This window comes from Propithecus coquereli, unplaced genomic scaffold, assembly GCF_000956105.1.
Source record: "Propithecus coquereli isolate 6110/MARCELLA unplaced genomic scaffold, Pcoq_1.0 Scaffold2, whole genome shotgun sequence".
In the NCBI taxonomy this organism is placed as follows: domain Eukaryota; kingdom Metazoa; phylum Chordata; class Mammalia; order Primates; family Indriidae; genus Propithecus; species Propithecus coquereli.
The window spans coordinates 8,352,739-8,372,952 of record NW_012144966.1 but is presented as its reverse complement, the minus strand read 5'-3'; the positions used below and the strand labels follow the sequence as shown (position 1 = coordinate 8,372,952).

At 36.4% G+C, this 20,214-nt stretch overlaps 1 protein-coding gene across 1 annotated transcript in view; it reads left to right on the top strand.

Moving 5' to 3' along the window:
- Positions 1-19,726, top strand: part of NDUFAF6 (NADH dehydrogenase (ubiquinone) complex I, assembly factor 6) — a 23,826-nt gene extending 4,100 nt beyond the window's left edge. The window contains exons 2-9 of the mRNA XM_012643580.1: positions 1,950-2,049; positions 2,452-2,574; positions 7,850-7,906; positions 11,660-11,762; positions 12,808-12,941; positions 13,628-13,729; positions 16,104-16,160; positions 19,579-19,726. Of these exons, the coding sequence (XP_012499034.1) occupies positions 1,950-2,049; positions 2,452-2,574; positions 7,850-7,906; positions 11,660-11,762; positions 12,808-12,941; positions 13,628-13,729; positions 16,104-16,160; positions 19,579-19,707 (805 nt within the window). The 3' untranslated portion in view covers positions 19,708-19,726. The remainder of the gene's footprint in view (positions 1-1,949; positions 2,050-2,451; positions 2,575-7,849; positions 7,907-11,659; positions 11,763-12,807; positions 12,942-13,627; positions 13,730-16,103; positions 16,161-19,578) is intronic.
- Positions 19,727-20,214: the final 488 nt, after the last annotated feature.

Here is a 20,214-nt window from a genome sequence, read left to right as displayed (position 1 = left end):
CCAGATTCCCTCATTGTTAATATTATGAAACCATTTGAGAACATGATGCTCCATTGCCCTCCTTAATACTTTGGTGTGGGCTTCCTAAGTACAAGAGTACTTTCCTGTATAACCACAGTACAACCATCAAAATTGGGAAATTAAAATTGATCCAGTATTACCATGTAATGCACAGACTCGATTCAAATGTTGCTGATTATTCAATTATATCTTTGATACATCTAAAATCATATGCTACATTTAGTTATGTCTTTAGTCTTCTCCAGTCTGGAAAAATTCCTCAGTCTTTCCTTATCTTTCATAAGCTTGACATTTTTTGAAGACACCAGGCCAGTTACTTTTTAGAATCTCTCTCTCTCGATTGGGTTTTTAGTATTTTCCTGATGATTTATGCATTTTAAGCAGAATATCACAGAAGTAGTGTCTTGCTTTTTTCTCTGTGTATCACATCAGAAAGCACATGACATTGATTTGTCTTATTATTGTGATGTTAACTTTTTATTACTTGGTTGAGAAGGTAGGTATCTTCCAGTTTTCTCTTTGTAAATTTAATTAAGAATAGTGTTAATTAGTAAGAAATACATACTTTGTGGGGAGATACTTTAATATTATGTAAATATTCTGTTTCCATCAAACTTTCACCTATTTCATGTTTTCAGGCATTTATTTGATGATTTTTGCCTAAATCAATTTTACTATAATAGTGATCAAATGATGATTTTTAAAAATTGCATTATATTTTCTAGACTTATTAGTAGGCATTATGCTGATTGTCAGGCTTTTCCTTCTCTTCCCGTTTATTTATTTGTTCATTAATTTATGTAAGTGTGTGTTCGTAGAGTCCTATTATCTGTTACCATAATTATTTTTTTTGATGCTGAAATTGCTACAGAGTTCGCCAGTGAGAACTCTCAGGCCAGTTTCAGTGTTCTTTTGACAAGTCCCCTCCATTCTTTAAACATTGTTTTGCTTTTTCTTCAAGATGTTTCAGGTTTATCTCATATTTTTTCTGCCACAGCCCTGGGATTAGTCAATCCTCCAACGACCCCTAGTTTGTTTCAGTGGAGAATGGTTGTAGAAACCAAGATCTAGGTGGTAGGTGTGTTCATTGATACCAGGGGATATAATTGCTTCTAGACGCTTTCATCAGATGCTGCTAGGAAATGTATGTGTGCACACACACACACCCTTCTGTTGGTTTCTATGTCTTATCTCTGTGTCTTTTTATGTATCTATCTGTGTATTAAAAACCGTGAATTCACACCAATAGTTGCTTGAACTATTTTATTTTTTTTTTTCTTCTTTCTTTTGAGACACGAGTCTTACTGTGTTGCCTGGGCTAGAGTGCCGTGGCGTCATCTTAGCTCACAGCAACCTCAAACTCCTGGGCTCAAGCGATCCTCCTGCCTCAGCCTCCCGAGTAGCTGGGACTACAGGCATGCGCCACCATGCCCGTCTAGTTTTTTCTATATATTTTTAGTTGTCCAATTAATTTCTTTCTATTTTTAATAGAGACGGGGTCTCGCTCTTGCTCAGGCTGGTCTCAAACTCCTGAGCTCAAACAATCTGCCCGCCTCTGCCTCCCAGAGAGCTAGGATTACAGTTCGTGAGCCACCGCGCCCGGCCTGCTTGAACTATTTTCTTAACTTGATTTCTACTTTTGTAGCTCATTTGAATTCTTACTAAACCCAGTGTGATTCTGAAACTATTAAGATTATAAGTACTATATAATTCAAATTAAATTAATAGAGATTGAGTATTTCTTTTTTTAGGTAGTCTGGGATTGGGAGCAGATACGTTTTTGTAATTGTAGAGGAACAGGTATGAAAGATAAGAAATGTCAGGCCTATTCTGAAGTCTTTTTCAGTTAATTTTGATATTTTTGTGTGCAGTTTAGAAAGTGAAGAGTAACTATCTTTTTTTTTTTTTTTTTTGTCTATTTGTTATAGGAAACGAGATTATGAAGGCTATTTATGCTCCCTGCTGCTCCCTGCAGAATCCCGAAGCTCTGCTTTTGCACTGAGGGCCTTTAATGTGGAACTGGCTCAGGCTGGTATTAAGATACCTTAAAATATTATTTGAAAAATAGTGATACAATGTGTTTAATGCTGTACGATAAAGAAATATAGTTGTAATTTATATGTTAGATGTAGAGTGTAGAGTACATGTAGAGTCTCATGTATTCACCACTATAACGATTAGATGTAGAATGTATAATATAACATAATATATAGTGTTATATATATGGTATTATATATAATAGTGTTATATATATAGTGTTACATATAATAACACTGTAATATAATAGATGTAGAGTGTAGAGTCATGTATTCACCACTATAATAGTCATGATATAGGACATTTCCATTAACTCAAAAAATTCCCTCAAAAATAGTGATTTTTGAGACTGTAAGCAGTGTATTTGTTAAAGTTTTTAAACCTTATTTACAGGTTAAGGACTCAGTCTCTGAGAAGACAATCGGACTCATGCGAATGCAGTTTTGGAAAAAAACTATGGAAGATATATACTGTGACAATCCACCACATCAGCCTGTGGCCATTGAACTATGGAAGGTGAAAAAAAAATGCTACTTTTAATTTGTAAGAATATTATTCGAGCCTACTTTTTGATGAGTAAAATTTGGATAGTGGTGATTATAGTGGAATCTATCCTGAAAATATTCTTAGGTTCATGTAATGTGCAGATCTATGTTAGTTTTGACAGAGGAATTTAAAATTATCCACTGATAATTTGCGCAGGTCTTTGGTGTATTTCTGTATTAAAGGAAAAAAGAAGAATCTGGTCTCTTTATATTATAAATTACTTAAATATTTTCTACATATTTTGCTGCAGAATTTAAATCCTGCAAATTTTGATGCAGTGGCAGGTAGAATTTTCTGTTCTGTCTGCCCAGCAGCTCCTTATACCAGTGTTTTAATTCAGACTCTGAGCTGTAGAATAACAAGTATTAATCTTTTGTTAAGGGACACTTACTCTCACCATTGTCCAGACACAAATCTAAGACTACCGTGTCTAATTTGATAGAATTGCCTATTCATTGATGAATTTTAGGTATTAGAGAATGGAAACCTATGGGCTAGAGTATTATTTGTATAGCTAGATGTATATAGTAAATGGTTTTATATTAAAGCAGCTATATGAATCCCTCATTCATCAACAGCCATGTGTGGTTTAGTAATATGCTAACCTGTGAATGGAGGAAGGGAATTAGGTGCCTTTTGTCACTGATATGTGTCCCTGTTGTAATATGATGATTGCCAAAAAAGGGTTTCTGTAACAGCAGCCACCCATAGACCTGACAGTGGTACACCTCTTCTCAGGTCTGTGCACCAGCAGAGGCAGGCCCAGTTTCTGGGCCCCAGATTGACTTCACAGAGCCCCAGTAAAGATGGAAAGCCAGGTCCCCTGACACTGGGGACTGAGAAGAAAAAGTGGATGGGAAGCTGTGAGTATTAGATTAGTTCTTTACCCCTCTCCATCCTGCTTCAAGAAGCTCAACCTAGGTGACTCAGTAAAGAGAAAAGTTTCTCTCAAATCCAGAAACCCTTTCTATTTATTATTTTACACAAAAACCTGACTGTAGTGGAGGTTGATGTTAAGACTTGGAATGAAGGTTCTGGCTTTTGTCTAGAAATATAGTGGAATGTTGGAGATTCCTTTAATGCAAATTTATCTTTCCTTGGCTTCTCTTACAAAACCAGAAGATATATCTTAATTACAGAATGTTTACGTATGTGCTCATTTAGCATTGCCAATTTGTACAATTTTAATTGCTTAAATTTTGATGCTTACTGTTAGCTAGCTTTCTGATATGACCAGTGTTCAAGGTTAATATGAATATTTGAAAGAAGCAGGTAGTGTTCAGAGCAGTTGTTCTCTTTCTATTACTATGTTCTCTATCCTTCCTCATTCTCTTGGAGTGTATTCTTATTATGACTCCAGTGAAACTTTCCACTGGTTCTTTGAAGAGTGTTGAGTTAGTTCTTTGTAGTATTAAATAGAGGGAGCAATGGCAGTATGTTGTCTAGAGAGCACTTTTCAGCTGTACTGTTTCATTGGTATTTTTAGGGTACAAAATAGTTGAATATTTATAATTTCTCATATATTCCACATGGGGTTCTCTATTTTTCTGTGTCTAAATTTTAGATGCAGTTTGAATTTATGTTTATAGCCAAGGTTTTTATTCTATTTGGCTTCATTTTCCAGAGTCAGTACTTTATTTAGCAGATTTCCAACTTCTTTTAAATATTTATTTTTTACCTTGATCTCTGATTTTCTTTGGAATCAAACAGAACTATATAGTCAAGGAACTGCAGCCATTATAGCTTTAGTCTTGAGTAAATGGAGCTTTGGTTTTTCATTGATTAAATATTTATTGAGTACTTTTATGTGCCAGCAATGGTACTTGTTGGTCTGGTTACAAAGATCAAACATGCCCATCCCATTCAGACACATAAAATAAAACAAGAGCAGGGGTCTGTAATGACTGGTTGGCTGATTCCTGGGATTTGGGAGAGGCCTTTTGGGAGAGTCCTGCTGTGTAATAGCAGTAAGCTGAGAGCACTTTGGAACTAACTCTTTGCAGCCCTTTTAGCTTCTGTTAGGTTCCTGCCAGCCAATGTGGGCTCTGTTCTCCATACTCACACCCTTTGTCACATAAATGTGTATTGATGAGCATGCTAGCCTTTACATTTTAGTATCAATGACATCTGAGAATCTTAGTTGAAATATAGGATATCCCTAAGACTTTGTTTCACTACCATATTTATTTATTGTGAAACTATATTATACCTAGTGTTAACATGGCAAAAAAACAGTGTTTTTAAAACTTATTTGGAAATAATTTCAAACTTAAAGAAAAGTTACTGAATTAGAAATAGTACAAAGAACACCTCTATACCCTTTATCCAGGTTCACTATTAACATTTTATTTGTTTAATCATCTGTGCACATTAACTCACATTTGTGCTCTTTCTCCCTCTCCCTCTCTCCCCCAACCCTTTCTCTCCCTATATGTGTCTATATATTCACATTCATAATTTTTTTCTGACTCATTTGCTTGTAAGTTAAATACATTATGGCCCTATCCTAAAAATTTCAGTGAATATTTTCACTGAATAGGGATGTTTTCTTATATAACCAGAAAAATTATTGATTATAGTAAATTTAACTTTGATACAATACTTTTATCTAATTTTCCATTAATTTTCCAATTTTGTCAGATGACCTAATGATGCCCACTATAGCAATTTTTTCTCCTCCAGTATAGGATCCAGTCTTGGGTCAGTTCACTTTGTCATATCTCTTTAGTTTGTTTTAATCTGGAACATTTCCATAGCTTTTCTTTGTCTTTTATGACATTGACAATTTTGAAGAGTGTAATTCCCCCCTCCCTTTATTTTTATAGAATACTCATTTTGGATTTGTCTGATGTTTTCTCATGATTCAGGTTGTGGATTCTTGGTTGGAATACTTCATAGGTGATGTGTCCTTCTCAGGGTATCACATCTAGAGGCACACTTTGTCCATCTGTCCTTTACTGGCATTGTTAATTTTAATTACCCAGTCAAGATTTTGCCGAGTTTTCCCACTGTATAATTATAATTTGCCTTACAATTATACTTGGGGAGATACTTTATGACTATGCAAATATCCTGTTCCTCATCAAAATTTCCCCCTAGAGTTAGCAGCCATTTATGGTTCTTGTCTGATTCAGTCTTTACTATTATGGTTGCAAAATAATAACTTCTCAACTCCAGCACTCTGTCCACATCTGCCAGTTGGCACTTAGCATTCTAAGAATGAGCTCTCACTCCCCTGTATTTATTTATTTGCTTCTTAATTATTAGTGTGGATTCAAGAATTCCTATTTTTTTCTAATAGTTTATTTTTTTAATAGAAATAACTAGCACAGGGATCTATCTATCTATCTATCTATTTATTTATTTATCTATTTGTTTATTTATTTATTGAGAGACAGGCCCTCACTCTGTTGCCCAGGCTGGAGTGCAGTGGCATTATCATAGCTCACTCTAACCTTGAACTTCTGGGCTTAAGGGATCCTCCTGCCTCAGCCTCCTGAGTAGCTAAGACTATAGGCATGAGCCACCATGTGCCCAGCTAATTTTTTAAAAAAATTTTTTTGTAGAGATGGGGGTCTCACTATGTTGCCCAGGCTGGTCTCAAAATCTTGGCTTTAAGCAATCCTCCTGCCTCAGCTTGCCAAAGCACTGGGATTACAGGCACAAGCCACCATACCTGGTCCCCTAATAGTTTATAATTCATTTGTGTACTTAGTTATTTTGGTGTTCTGATTGTCCCTGATTTGGGCAGTGGGAGCTCCTTCAAAGTGGCTCCTATGTGACATGCCTTCATCACTTTTTGGAGCACTTTCTTATTTTCTGGCACAATAAGATCGAAGGATTATCTTGAACGTCTTCCTTCCCCTTCCTCTAGAATCACCCATTTCTCTAGAGCCCTGATTCCTTTGGGGGAATGGTATTAGAGACCAGAGTCTGGGCACCAGGTGTGCTCTTTCCTACTGGAGTGTCTTTACTTTGCTAAGACAAGTTATCCTGCAGATTATTTTTGTCATAGCTTTAGTTACTCTTTTCATTTTCAGAGAAGTCGTTATTTTTGCTAAATAGAATCTTTATCCTATGGAAAAAATTTTGTGCGTAGTGAGTGAGCATAGAAGTCAGAGTGTATCATGTAGTAGAGAAGCTCAGTATTTAATTCTTTTTTTCTTTTTTGAAAGTGGAATCATTAAATTACTAATAATATTGGCCAGGCACGGTGTCTGTCGCCTGTAATCCTAGCACTCTGGGAGGCTGAGGCGGGAGGATCACTTGAGGTCAGGAGTTTGAGACCAGCCTGAGCAAGAACGAGACCCCGTCTCTACTAAAAATAGAAACAAAATAAAAATTGGCCAGGCACGGTGTCTGTCGCCTGTAATCCTAGCACTCTGGGAGGCTGAGGCGGGAGGATCACTTGAGGTCAGGAGTTTGAGACCAACCTGAGCAAGAACGAGACCCCGTCTCTACTAAAAATAGAAACAAAAAAATTAGCACCTCTTATATTATCCTGGGTAGCACTGGAGCCCATTCTACTAAGTGAAGTATCACAAGAATAGAAAAACAAACATCACATATACTTACCATCAAATTGGTATTAACTGATCAACACCTAAGTGCACATATAGTAGTAGCATTCATCAGGTGTTGGGCATATGGGAGGGGGGAGGAGGGGATGGGTATATTCACACCTAATGGGTGTGGTGTGCACCGGGGGGATGTACATGCTTGAAGCTCTGACTTGGGTGGGGCAAAGGCAATATATGTAACCTAAACATTTGAACCCCCATAATATGCTGAGATAAAAACTTAAAAAATTAAAAAAAAAGAAAGAAAGAAAAATTAGCCGGTATGGTGGCATGCATCTGTAATCCCAGCTATTTGGCAGGCTGAGGCAGGAGAATTGCTTGAGCCCAGGACTTTGAGGTTACTGTGAGCTAGGCTGACACCATGGCACTCTAGCCTAGGTGACAGAACGAGATTCTATCTCAAAAAAACAAAATTAGTAACAGTATTGGGGGAAAAAAGGTTAGTGGAAAAGTATTAGAAATATCTTTACTTGGAAATATTTTGAAATATTCTCTAGGGACATTTTCTTTTTCCCTGATAATTCTTTAACACAATATCTATCTGGTGATGAATTATTACAAATGTTTCCTTACTTAGTTTTACATTTGGTTTGTTTATGTTATTCAAATCTACAGAAGTCATTTCTAGTACTTTCTAAAAACTGACAACACTCTTGTTTTTCTAGGCTGTCAAAAGACATAATCTAACTAAAAGATGGCTTATGAAGATCATTGATGAAAGAGTAAGTTGAAGTTGTTTAAGTCTTAAGTTTTTTTTCCTCCTTAAGCATCTTCAGGAAGAAAGTATTTTAACATGTGTATTAATATTTTTGAGGAAAGAAGCTTTTAGAGAACCATGCCGTTTTATCCATACTTTATCCCTGCATGCCACCCACCTCAGCCCCCTGCAACGCACACCTTAAGACAGACAGGCAAAGATAGGCACCAGGGCAGAGGCATGTGTGTGCTGCACAGCCAAATCCAACTATTTTGGTTTTTCCAAATGGAAATTTTCATATTTATACGAAATTAGAGAGAATACTGTAATATACTGTAATATACTTTCTTTTTTTTTTTTTTTTTTTTGAGACAGAATCTCGCTGTGCTGCCCAGGCTAGAGTGCTGTGGCGTCAGCCTAGCTCACAGCAACCTCAGACTCCTGGGCTCAAGCGATCCTACTGCCTCAGCCTCCCAAGTAGCTGGGACTACAGGCATGCGCCACCATGCCCGGATAATTTTTTCTATATATTTTTAGCTGTCCGATTAATTTCTTTCTATTTTTGGTAGAGACGGGATCTCGCTCTTGCTCAGGCTGGTCTCGAACTCCTGAGCTCAAACAATCCGCCCGCCTCGGCCTCCCAGAGTGCTAGGATTACAGTGTAATATACTTTCATGTATTTGTCATTTGGCTTTAAGAGTTATCAATACATGTCCAATCTAATTTCATCTATATTCTACCAACTCCCCTCACTAATCCCTATTGGATTATTTTTAAGTAAATCCTAGGCATCTTATCATTTGATCTACAAATACATACGTATTTTTAAAAAATAAAGATTTTTTAAAAACATAACCACAATATGATTATCATACCTTAAAAAATTACTAATAATTAAATTCCTTGATATCATCAAATACTCAACTAGTCATTCACATACCTTTATGTATATATACCTCAGTACTTGGATCTGTGTCCAAATAGTAGGGGGAATAAAGAAAGTCTGATGGTTCCAATGAATGGAATCCTGTACTAAATTCTTAGAACTGAGTTCTGGGTCCAACCCAGCCTGTGAATTACTCTGTGACCTGGCGTAACTTGTATAATCTTTCTGATGCATCGTCGTGTCGGTGTTGTCTTTGGCCTGATATTTATCACATACTGTTGTCGTGCAAATGTAAGTTTACTCAGTTTATTTAGATGTAATCTGTTAATAACTATAGGCTATAGTAATAATAATTATAAGCCAAAAAGAGATTGGTAGTGACTTCAGCTTTGAAAACAAATTGTTCAGTAGGCCTACAGGTAAATTAGCACTAAGAAAACCTATTTTTCTGGTATCTTCTTTTCTGTTTTTATCAGGTAAAGAAAATTAGAGAACTAAAGACAGAGATGCCTTTTTTGTTTAATGAAAAATAACACTTGGCATTTGAAAGAGGGTTATTTAAAAGTGAAGTACTGGGATCAAACATTGATCCATAGATTCAATGCAATTCTTATCAAAATTCCAGCTTCCTTTTTTTGCAGAAATTAACAAACTGATCCTAAAATTCATATAGAAATGTAAGGGACCCAGAATAGCCAAAACAGTTTTGACAAAGGGGAACAAAGTTGGAGGACTGACATTTCCTGATGTCAAATATGAGTACTACAAAGCTACAGTACTCAAACTATGTAGTATGTGTATAGGATAGACATATAGATCAGTGGAATAGAAATGAGAGTCCAGAAATAATATAAACCCACATATTTATAGTCAGTTGAGTGACAAGGGTGTCAAGACAATTCAGTGGGGAAAGAACAGTCTTTTCAATAAATGGTGCTGGGACAACTAGATACCCCATGCAAAAGAATGAATTTGGACCGTTACCTCACATCATATACGAAAATTAAACTGGATCAAAGTCCTATATGTAAGAGCTAAAATTGTAAAACTCTTAGAAGAAAACATAAGCATAAGTCTTTATGACTTTAGGTTAGGCAGTTGTTTCTTAGATATGATGCCAAAGGCACAGTCAAGAAAAGAAAAAATAGATAAATTGGGCTTCATCACAATTTAAAACTTCAATAAAGTAAAAACCCACAGAATGGGAGAAAATATTTGTCAGTTATATATCTGATAAGGGATTGTAGTCTCTTAAATATATAAGGAACTCTTATAACTCAGCAATTAAAAGGCAACCTAATTTAAGAATGGGCAAAATATTTGAGTAGATATTTCTCCAAGGAAGACATTCAAATGACCAGTAAGCATCTGAAAAGATGTTCAGTGTCTTTTCATTTGGGAAATGCAAATCAAAACAATAAAATTGCACTTCACACCCATTAGGGTGTCTGTAATACAAAAGATGAACAAGAACAAGTGTTGGTGAAAATGTGAAGAAATTGAAATCCTTCATATGTTGCTAGTGGGAATGTAAAATGGTGCAGCTGCTTTGGAAAGACAGTTTGGCAGTTCTTCAAAAAGTTAAACATAGAGTTACTATAGATGCAGCAATTCCACTACTAGGTTTATATTAACCAAGAGAAATGAAAACATAGGTCCACACAAAAGTTGTGTACAAATGTTTATAACAACATCATTCATAATAGCCCCAAAATGGAAAGAACTCATAACCTATTAATGAGTGGTTAAAATGTGGTATATCTATACAATGGAGTATTATTCATAATTTATTTAGTTAAAAAGAATGAAATACTGATAGATGTTCCAACATGGATGAACCTTGAAAACATTATGCTAAATGAAAGAAGCCAGACACAAGAAACTACATATTGTATGATTCCATTTTTATGAAATGTCCAGAATAGACAAGTCTATGAAGATAGAAAGTAGATGACTGGTTTGCCAGGGGAGGGGAAAATGGAAAGTGACTGCTTGATGGATACCGGGTTTCTTTTGGGGATGGTGAAAATATTCTGGAATTAAATAGTGGTGATAGTTGCATAACTTTGTGGATATACTAAAAACTACTGAGTTGTGTTCTTTAAAGGGACAAATTTTATGGTATGTGAATTATGTCTCAATTAAAAATATGTAAAGGACTTATTTTTTTCCTGGAATCATTGCTGGTGTCAGTTTCTCCTGATTTATAAAAAGAGGGTAGAGCTGGTTACAAACAGAGTCTTTGTAAATGTATTATTATAAAAGTGGCTAAATGTTCTTGCTCTAAGATTTACATTTTTCTGTTTCTTGAAAACAGTGTATTTAGGTCATCACCCCTCTTACTTTATTAAGCTTGGTTACTCTTGGGGGTCCTGGTTACTATTATCTTCATTTTCTAGAAGAGAATAGAAGAGCATGAGCTCAAGAGTCAAAATATGTGGGTTTGAGTCCCATCCCTACCATTTATTAACCGTGACCTTGGATGTGTTCATGCTGCGATTTCTTCGTCTGTAAAGTGGGAAAGTATTAATTCCTTATCTCTTGGGGTAGGTTAGGATTAAGAAGATAATGCCTCAGGTGCTTAAGTAAGAGCTTAGTAAAGTCAATTTCTCTTGATATCTTGGGCTTTAGAAGGAATTAAAAATTAAGCCCACCTCAGTGCCCATGGTGATTGTGCAATGAGATTATTCCTGAGGTATTATTTTTCGGGGTGATTTATAAGTATTGAATGTATAGAACTTTTAAGATTTTAATGTTGTTTTAATCTTATTGTATATAATTATATGCTAAATATTTTTATTCTTTATAATTCAGTTCTTTAGGGCAAAAAAAAGGACTTTTATAAAATATTGACAGTTCAACAAACTTTATTTGCATTTTCTTTGACTGTAGGAAAAAAATTTGGATGACAAACCATATCGTAATATCCAAGAACTAGAAAATTATGCTGAAAACACACAGAGCTCTCTTCTTTATTTAACACTAGAAATATTGGGTAAGTTATTTTTCTATTTTATACTTCTCTTTTCCAATAAAACACCTTTGAAATTTTACTCTTTCATAATTTGACAATCTAACCAGTTTAGCACTGAAATTTTTCTTTGCATTATTACTAGCTGTAAATGAACAGCTTTTTTTCCCAGCATTTTGGTTTTGTTTTGTTTTTGAGCGAGAAGGGGAATATATGTGTATATATCTTTCTATGGAGTGCAGACTAATCCAAAACTCAGGCTCTCATACAAGTCCGTTAGCCACCTTGTGGGAATGCTGTAATTAATAATCTGGGAATTGCAGATGGTTTTACTTTTTACTAGAGCATCTCCTATAGGCCTATAGCTTGACTCTTCCTTTTCTGTCAATAATACTTCCCCATGTAAAAAAAAAAAAAGTAAAAGAAATAAAACTGCATTTATAAAACTTTTCATGAAATTTAAACTCTCCTTTAAAAAAAACTTAGATGATTCTATTCCTTCTCTGACTTTGCTCCAAGTTAGTGAGGTCTTATTGTAATGAGGAAATTATTTGGATTAAGGACAATACCATCTCATTTGAAGAGGGTAATATTAATATATTTTTATGCCACCCTAAAAGGATAATACAAGTCACCATTGAATTTGCCAGGCCTGTTCTGCCTACAGCCCCAGTGACATGTTTGCCATCACAGTGAAAGGAAGGAGCAAAGACAGAACATTTGTTAAGCATATACTTAAAATGAGGTCATATGGAAATTGCACGGAGGAGAAGAAATGGAAGCCTTGTGATGTTTTTCCATGATAGCCAATTAAAATTCTAAATGTGTTCTTGTGTGCTATAGTCTGAGGAAAACTCTTTTATTTAGAAGTTATTTAGATACCTGCTAGTGGTAAGTGGTCAACTTGTCTTTGTGCCCATTTCTTCCCTTATATAAATCCTGTTTTTCAGATATAGAACAGGATAAACACCTACTTTACCTGTTTAGGTGATTTCTCTGTGCTATTTCTATCGACTTGTTATGCACTTAAAGAGAATAGAGCAGCCCTGTTTAATTTCTGAAATCATAGGTATAAAGGATCTTCATGCAGATCATGCTGCAAGTCACATTGGAAAAGCCCAAGGCATCGTCACTTGCTTAAGAGCAACGCCATATCATGGCAGCAGAAGAAAGGTGTTCCTCCCCATGGATATTTGTATGCTGGTAAGGCTGTAATTTACACCTTCTAATAATTTACCTCAGGAATGCAGGAAGTTAGCTCTTGGTTCTTTGCTTAGTCTAGTTAAGTAACTGCTTTGAAAGGAATGCTTGTTGCTTACTGGCCATGGTCTTCCTCTTTTTGCCCCAGAGTTATCGAGTCAGAATTTTACCTGTCGGGCATTTTCGGTCTCTGGAGGAGTTATGAGTAAGAAGGTCCAGAGAACCTCATTTGGTATAGCTTCTTGTTGATGTCTTACTCTCTTCCAACCCATTGCAGTAATTATTCCTAGTGTTCCCCTTAGACTGTTGTTTATTTTATTTTACTGGAAGAAGTAATCTATTTAAAAAATTTTGTTTTTGAGAACTTTGGTTTTCTGTATGAGATTCATTATTGTCTGTTCTTTTAAACTTTTTGTATTGATTTTCTTTTGTATTTTTGTTCTACCTACAGCAGTCATAAATTAACATCTTGTTGAATGTTCCAAGTGTGTGTGTTTGCGTGTGTGTGTGTCTATATATATATATGCACACATATATACATATACACACATATATATACACATACATGTATTTGTACAGAAAAAGTAGCCATTATATTGTACATACTGTTCTATTACCGATTTTCTTGAGCTGAGTTAGTTTTAATTGTGCTTTTAGATTCCTAATATAATGTATATTTTCCCACACAGCATGGTGTTTCACAAGAGGACTTTCTACGAAGGAACCAAGATAAAAATGTGAGAAATGTAATATATGACATTGCCAGCCAGGCACACTTGCACCTACAGCATGTAAGTGGACTCTTTTTGCCAAATCATTTAGGAAATTATAATTTCCAGATGTGGCTATTCCTAGAGCATGTATGGTCTTCCCAACTTGGCAGTCTTTATTCCCTTTTTCATTGAATTGCCAGTAGATTTATCTCAGGGACTTTTCTCACTTTTAAAAAATCCCCCCTCTCTCCCTGTCAGCACATGAATGCACCTTTACTGGGTAAATCAAGGGCGAGCTTTCTCAGGCACGCTGCTCTGTGCCCCGTCCACTTACTGTTTCTCTCTCTCTCAGAGGACAGGGTGTCTTTTTGTCTTGCAAGCCTGAAGCCTCCCCTCCCTCTTCCAGGACCTCATATTCTCGGCAGTGTTTTCAGTTTGCTTCACTGATAACTTGCCCCTTTTATCTTCTGGTTTGTTGTTACTGCCTTCTGAGTTTACAGGCAGCCTGTGGACACTTTGTGTATCTTTTTCTCTCCCAGTCAAACTTTTTGAATAAGTGGTCTGCATTCATTGTTACCTCAGATTGTAAGCTATTTGAGGGCAAAGACTCTATCTTAAGCTTCTTTTGAATTTCCTAAAGAATCTAACACAGTTCTCTGCCTTAACAGAGGTATAGATAAAATACATGGAACTTTAGATGAAAAATTACTTAGAACTAGCCAGAGTTTTAGGTAAGATCTGAGGACACGACAGAATCAAAGAGGCAGGAAAACCTTGGATCTATGTGGGAACTGAGTAGTCCCACTCGATGGAGGTGTCATGCACCTGAGAAATACAAATTCCCAGGGCTCGCTCCCTTGAGATTGGTACAGTAAACCTAGGAAGGGGCCAGGAATCAAAATTTCCAAATGACTTTGAACAGCCAGCTTTGAAAACTACTGGCTTACAGGTTATGTGCAATACAGTGCTAGAAAATAGGTTTGGAACGATGGTTTGAAGAAAGATTATGGTGTTTTGGAGGCTTTTGAGAGGCATTAGAGCATGGTGGATGAAAGTGCAAACTCTCAAACCAGAAGCCTGACTTTAAATCGTGGCTCTGCCATTTACTGACCATGTGATCTTAACCTCTCTCTGCCTCAATTTCCTTATCTGCAAAAGAGGATCATATTAGAACCTAGCTTAAGGATTGGATAAATGAGTTAACATATATAAAGAGTTTACAACAGTGCCTGGCATATAGTAAGTGAAATATAAGTTAGCTTTCATCATCATCATCATCGTCAACATCATTAAGTAAAGCAGTGAATTAGGGTTTCAGAGTTTGAGAGTTTGAGACGAGTTTGGGGGTTAGGGGATCAGTTAGCAGACAATTAGGAGAGGGAGAAAGAGTGGCTTAGAGACTGTAGATGTTTATATATGTGCTTGTATGTGTGTGTATGTATATGTATGTGTATATATATGTATACACATGTACATATATAACTGAAACCCACCTCCATTTATAAGGTAGAAGGAGAAGGAAAGAATGTTCAAAGAAATAGAGAACTGAGAGCCAGTGTCTCTTGAAAAATCAAGGGGGGGAAATAGTGCAAGAAAGGGGAATATTGAAGTTTTACATGCTACAGAGAGATTGAAGAGAAAGTAATTAAGAGATTAGTAAATCATGGATGATCTTAGAGCAATTTTAGAAATAGCTGGGGGTAAAACCAGAGTGCGGTGAGTTAACAAGTGAGTCAGGAAATAGAGGGTGAGTATCTGCTCTTCCTGGCGTAAGAGACAATATCAATGAAGACATGGAGACAAGAGTGAACGCAGGATGGTGGGCATCAGTCAGAGTGGACCCAGGTGTTCACAGCCCAGAGTGCTAGGGAGTTGGGTTGGATAGATGAGCCTAGAGTCAAGATATGACAGCCTTAGAATTCCAAGATAAATAGTTGAGACTTGACCTACCAGGGAGTTAAGTTAAAGAAAGTAAAAATGAAATTGTGATGTAAGGACATTAGTTTGGCTGGCTGTGTGGAATGAATTAAAGGTCAGGGAACAGAGAGGCAGGGGAAGATCACTTAAGAGGATCTTACATTCCTTTAAACAGGAGATAATGTCATTCTAAGCTAGGGAGGTGCTGGGACTTATTAACACAAGTATTTCTTCATTTGCCCCTTACCACAGCTAGAGAGTCACATTTATTATAAGATAATGTAAGATAGTTGGACAATGCCAAAGCCAACCTGTAAGAAAGAATAGAATTTTTAATATAGAGGTCACTTCTTCCTGAGTCCTTTAGGTTTAGGAAACTAATTTTAATCTGCAGGAGATGAGCTATTTTCTTGCTTTTGAGAGAGGCCCTAGCTGTATTGTTCAACTGCTGGTGTTGCTTTGTGTTCACTTTTAGAGGGAGAGTGTTTATTTCCAGAAAAATTTCAAACCATTTTCCTTATCTCTTCCTTATTAGGCTAGGTCATTCCACAAAAGTGTTCCTGTGAAAGCACTTCCTGCTTTTCTTCAGACGGTAAGTAGATTAACAGAGAAGGCTGTATAATTAGTGAAGCAGATGTGTGTGATCTCTTTTTACATTTTGTAAAGTTCCCAGTGCAGTTCTTTAGTTTGGAGCCTTTGTTTTTGTTTCCCTCCCTTATGGTGGGCTTCATTAGGTACATGATGATGTTTTTGGTGATGATCATTTCTGTATTTCCCAGAGGCAGTTGAGCTGAGTTGTTAGCACTGAGTCTGCAGCTAGACTGCATTGGTTTGAATCTGTTTTGCCCCTTACTAGCCATGGGACCTTAAGTTCCTTAACCACTATATTTCTCAGTTTACTCATAGGTAAAATGGGAATAATAGAAGAAACTACCTCATAGGATTGTTAGGCTATTTGTAGCTATATAAGTATTCCTTACTGTTTATTAAGTTTTTCTGCATAGTGACCTGACCGTATAGTACCACTGGTTCCTGAACAGTGATTCACAGACCAGCGCTGAGCTGGCTGCATCAGAATAACCTGGAAAGCTTTTTTAAAAAATACAGAGTCTTGGAGTCTTCTTATTAAATAAGACTCTTTGGATTGAGGAGGAGGCCAGTTCCTATGAGAATCTTTGATTTTAAAAAGTTCCCCAAGTGATTCTGATGTGTAGCCAGGTTTGGGAACTGTTCTAAAATTTATAAAGAAATGAAAATCACTACCAATTACTTAGTACCCGTTATGGAACAGGCCCTGAACTAGGTCATTCCATACATTTTTTTAGTCTTCCTAGAAATAAATCTAGGTATGGCTACTTCATTTTATCGGTAGAAACCAAAGTTCAAAGATTTGTATATCAATATTGTCTACCTTTTCCCCCTAAAATATATTTAAAAATTTATTTTGATCCCTTCACCTCCTATATCCTAATTTTCAGGTCAGCGTGTTTGAAATCATTTTGTTTCTTTATTGGGTTTGCTTATTATAAAAGTAATACATAAATATTTTAAATGTTCACATAATGTAAGAGAAAACAAAAGAAGAAATTAGAACCCTCACAATTCTATCCTACCCAGAAATAATGTCTGTTCATCTTTCTGGACCTTTTATGTACATGTTATTGTTTATGTATTTTTGCATGTGTCAACACATATTGTTCTATATCACCCTTTTTAATGGCCATTTATTTGGTGGATATACTATCACCTGTTTAACATGCTAGTTAAGCTCCATAAAGGTTAAGAATTTTGTTTTTTTCAGTTGAGTCATAAAGGTTGTTCTCAACCTTGTCTGCCCATTAGAATCGCTTGGGGCGCTTTAAAAAAAAACCAAAACAATGCTTGGGTCCCTTTCCAGACCAACTAATTAATAATACCTAAGAGGCTAGAGCCAGGCATTGACACTTTTTAAAAGCTTCCCCAGTAATTGTGAAGTGCAGCTAGGGTCCAACCAGCGGTTCTCCACATGTGGTCCCTGGACCAGCAACATTCACCTGACCTGGGAACTTGTTAGAAATGCACATCTTGGGCTCCACTGTAGACCTATTGGTTCAGAAACTCTGGAGCTGGGGCCAGCTCTCAGTTTCTATCTTGTGCCAGGAGAAACTAGAGGGATAACATGGCAATTCCTGAGGGAGGGACTGCTTCTATCATCTACCCTCATTCTTTTTCTTTTTTTTTTTTTTTTGAGACAGAGTCCCTCTCATGTTGCCCTGGGCTAGAGTGTAATGGCATCATCGTAGCTCACTGCAACCTCCAATTCCAGGCCTCCTGCCTCAGTCTTCTCAGTAGCTGGGACTATAGGTGGGAGCCATTGCGCATGGCTGATTTTTCTATTTTTAGTAGAGACGAGGTCTCGCTCTTGCTCTGGCTGGCCTTGAACTCCTGAAGAAATATTTTCAAAGTTTTTTATTCTCTTTTAAAATTGCTTACAAGCTTGGGAAGAAGAATAAAAAGAATAAAAGAAAAAAAATTGTTGATATTTGCTATATACAAATGAATATATCCATATATGTGAATATATCACAAAGTATAGCATAATAAACACCCATGAACTCACCACTTGATCCATGAACTAGAATGTCACCATTAAATTGCACTCACGTGTTTTCCCCATCCCATCCCCCTGCCTCTGCCTGCCTCTTTTAGGTAGCAATCCTAAGGTTTGTTTGTATTGTTTTCTTTTCTTTTTTTCTCCCCACCCCGCCCCCCGTTCCTTTGCTTTTATTCCAAGAAGTTTTCTTCATTTTATATATTCCTAAACAGTATGTTCCTTAGTTTTGTTTTTGAGCTTTATAAAAAGGGATCATTTTCTGTTTGTCTTCTAGAACATATAACACCTCTTAATGTTTCTGAGATTTGTGCAAATGTTGCATCTAGCTGTAGTACGTTCACTTCACTGCAGTATAGTATTTCATTGTATGAACTATTTATCTTTTTTTGCCAAAGAATTTCTGGGTTGTTTCCAAGTCAAGTTTTTTGCTAATATAAAATAAGGCAGTTGTGCACATTAATGCACATATCTCCTATTATACTTATATGTAAGTTTAGGGTTTTAAAACATAGATAATTAATTTGTTTGGTACATGCCTCTATTAAAAATGTATAGGAAAAAGGGCTGGAAGAAAATACAATACTTTTTGTTTTCTTTCTTCCCATCTGCGTATTCTAAAAAACCTATACACATAAGCCCTGTGTAGGGTCACTCAGGTTCTGTGCGGCAGAACTCCAGGGGGCACTGTGCACACGGACTGGGAAGGAAGTGCTGCCTTTTAGGATTGTGGAGTTCAAAACTAAAAAGTTATTAAAATAAAATAAAAATTTATAAATGAATAAAGATAATGGAAAATCCCAAAATAAAGAGTACTGTACATCTTTGATGTTTTCTATCCCGCCACTATCCTGGTGAAAACTTTGTCAACCTTTATGTGGTAGGGCAAAGATGGGGTGACATTTATAGAGACCTGTGATTATTCTCCCTGGTTGAAAATCATGTGTTCTAGCAAGAACATGGAGACCCATTCAACTTTTTCACAAAATAAAGTAATTTTTTGAAAAGACAACTTGAGCTTTCTCTTATGGCACACTGCATTTGAGGGCAGGAGTGGGGAGGATGTCTGATTTTCCCTGGTTGAAACCTCCTTTTTGTATTCCACAGAATCTAGTAATAACACCAGGCACACATAATCTCTCTAATCTTTTACATCTTGACCAGAACATTATATTTTAGGAGCAGAAGAGGCTTGATACTTCTAGCACTAGCTCTTGATACCATTTTACTGGCCTAATAGAAACTTCTTAGGAGATGTCTTTATTTTCTATCTCACTTTTAAAATTCTCATTTAAATTGTTATTATGTAGAAGACCATTTCAGGGAAACTAAAATAACCTTAATACTTGTAGTTTTTGTTCAGTTTCTTTTAAAGACTTGATAATTTTATGATCTAATGACCACTACTTTCTTTTTCCAGGTTTCTCTAGAGGACTATTTAAAGAAAATTCAGCGAGTGGATTTTGATATATTCCATCCATCTTTACAGCAGAAGAATACATTACTTCCATTATCTTTGTATATTCAGTCATGGAGAAAAAGATATTAAACTAATTTCATGGCACTGACATTCATTTACTTTTATTCTAATAGTTTTACAAAAGTATACTAGTTTCTGTTTAGAAACAAAAGGAACTGATTCTGTTTACTTAAGGTGAAGATGAATTTATTAGATGGGTGTTGAGTAGCTCACAGAATTAAGAAATTGCTGTGGGACTAGGGTACCAAGATACTGCTGAGATTCTGCCACAGGCCCCACAATTGGCACCACCAGCCCAGAAAATGTCTGCTGTGCCACACCTGGGAAGTGGGAGCCTAGTAGGGAAACTTGGTTTAGCTGTGCTTAGGCCGTAAGACATGCTTCAGCCAGAGGGAGGGAGAGAGAACATTGTCATCCTCCCTTCACGCTTGGTGGGGAAGGAGGAAAGGACTCAAGTTAGCACAGGGGTTTGCATGCTGAGCATCTGAAACTCAGGTGTTCAGCACAGCTGGAAAATGCATTTATTTAGGGGTCACCAAGAGTGAAGTTAATATTTGAGGAGTATCAGTCACTGTA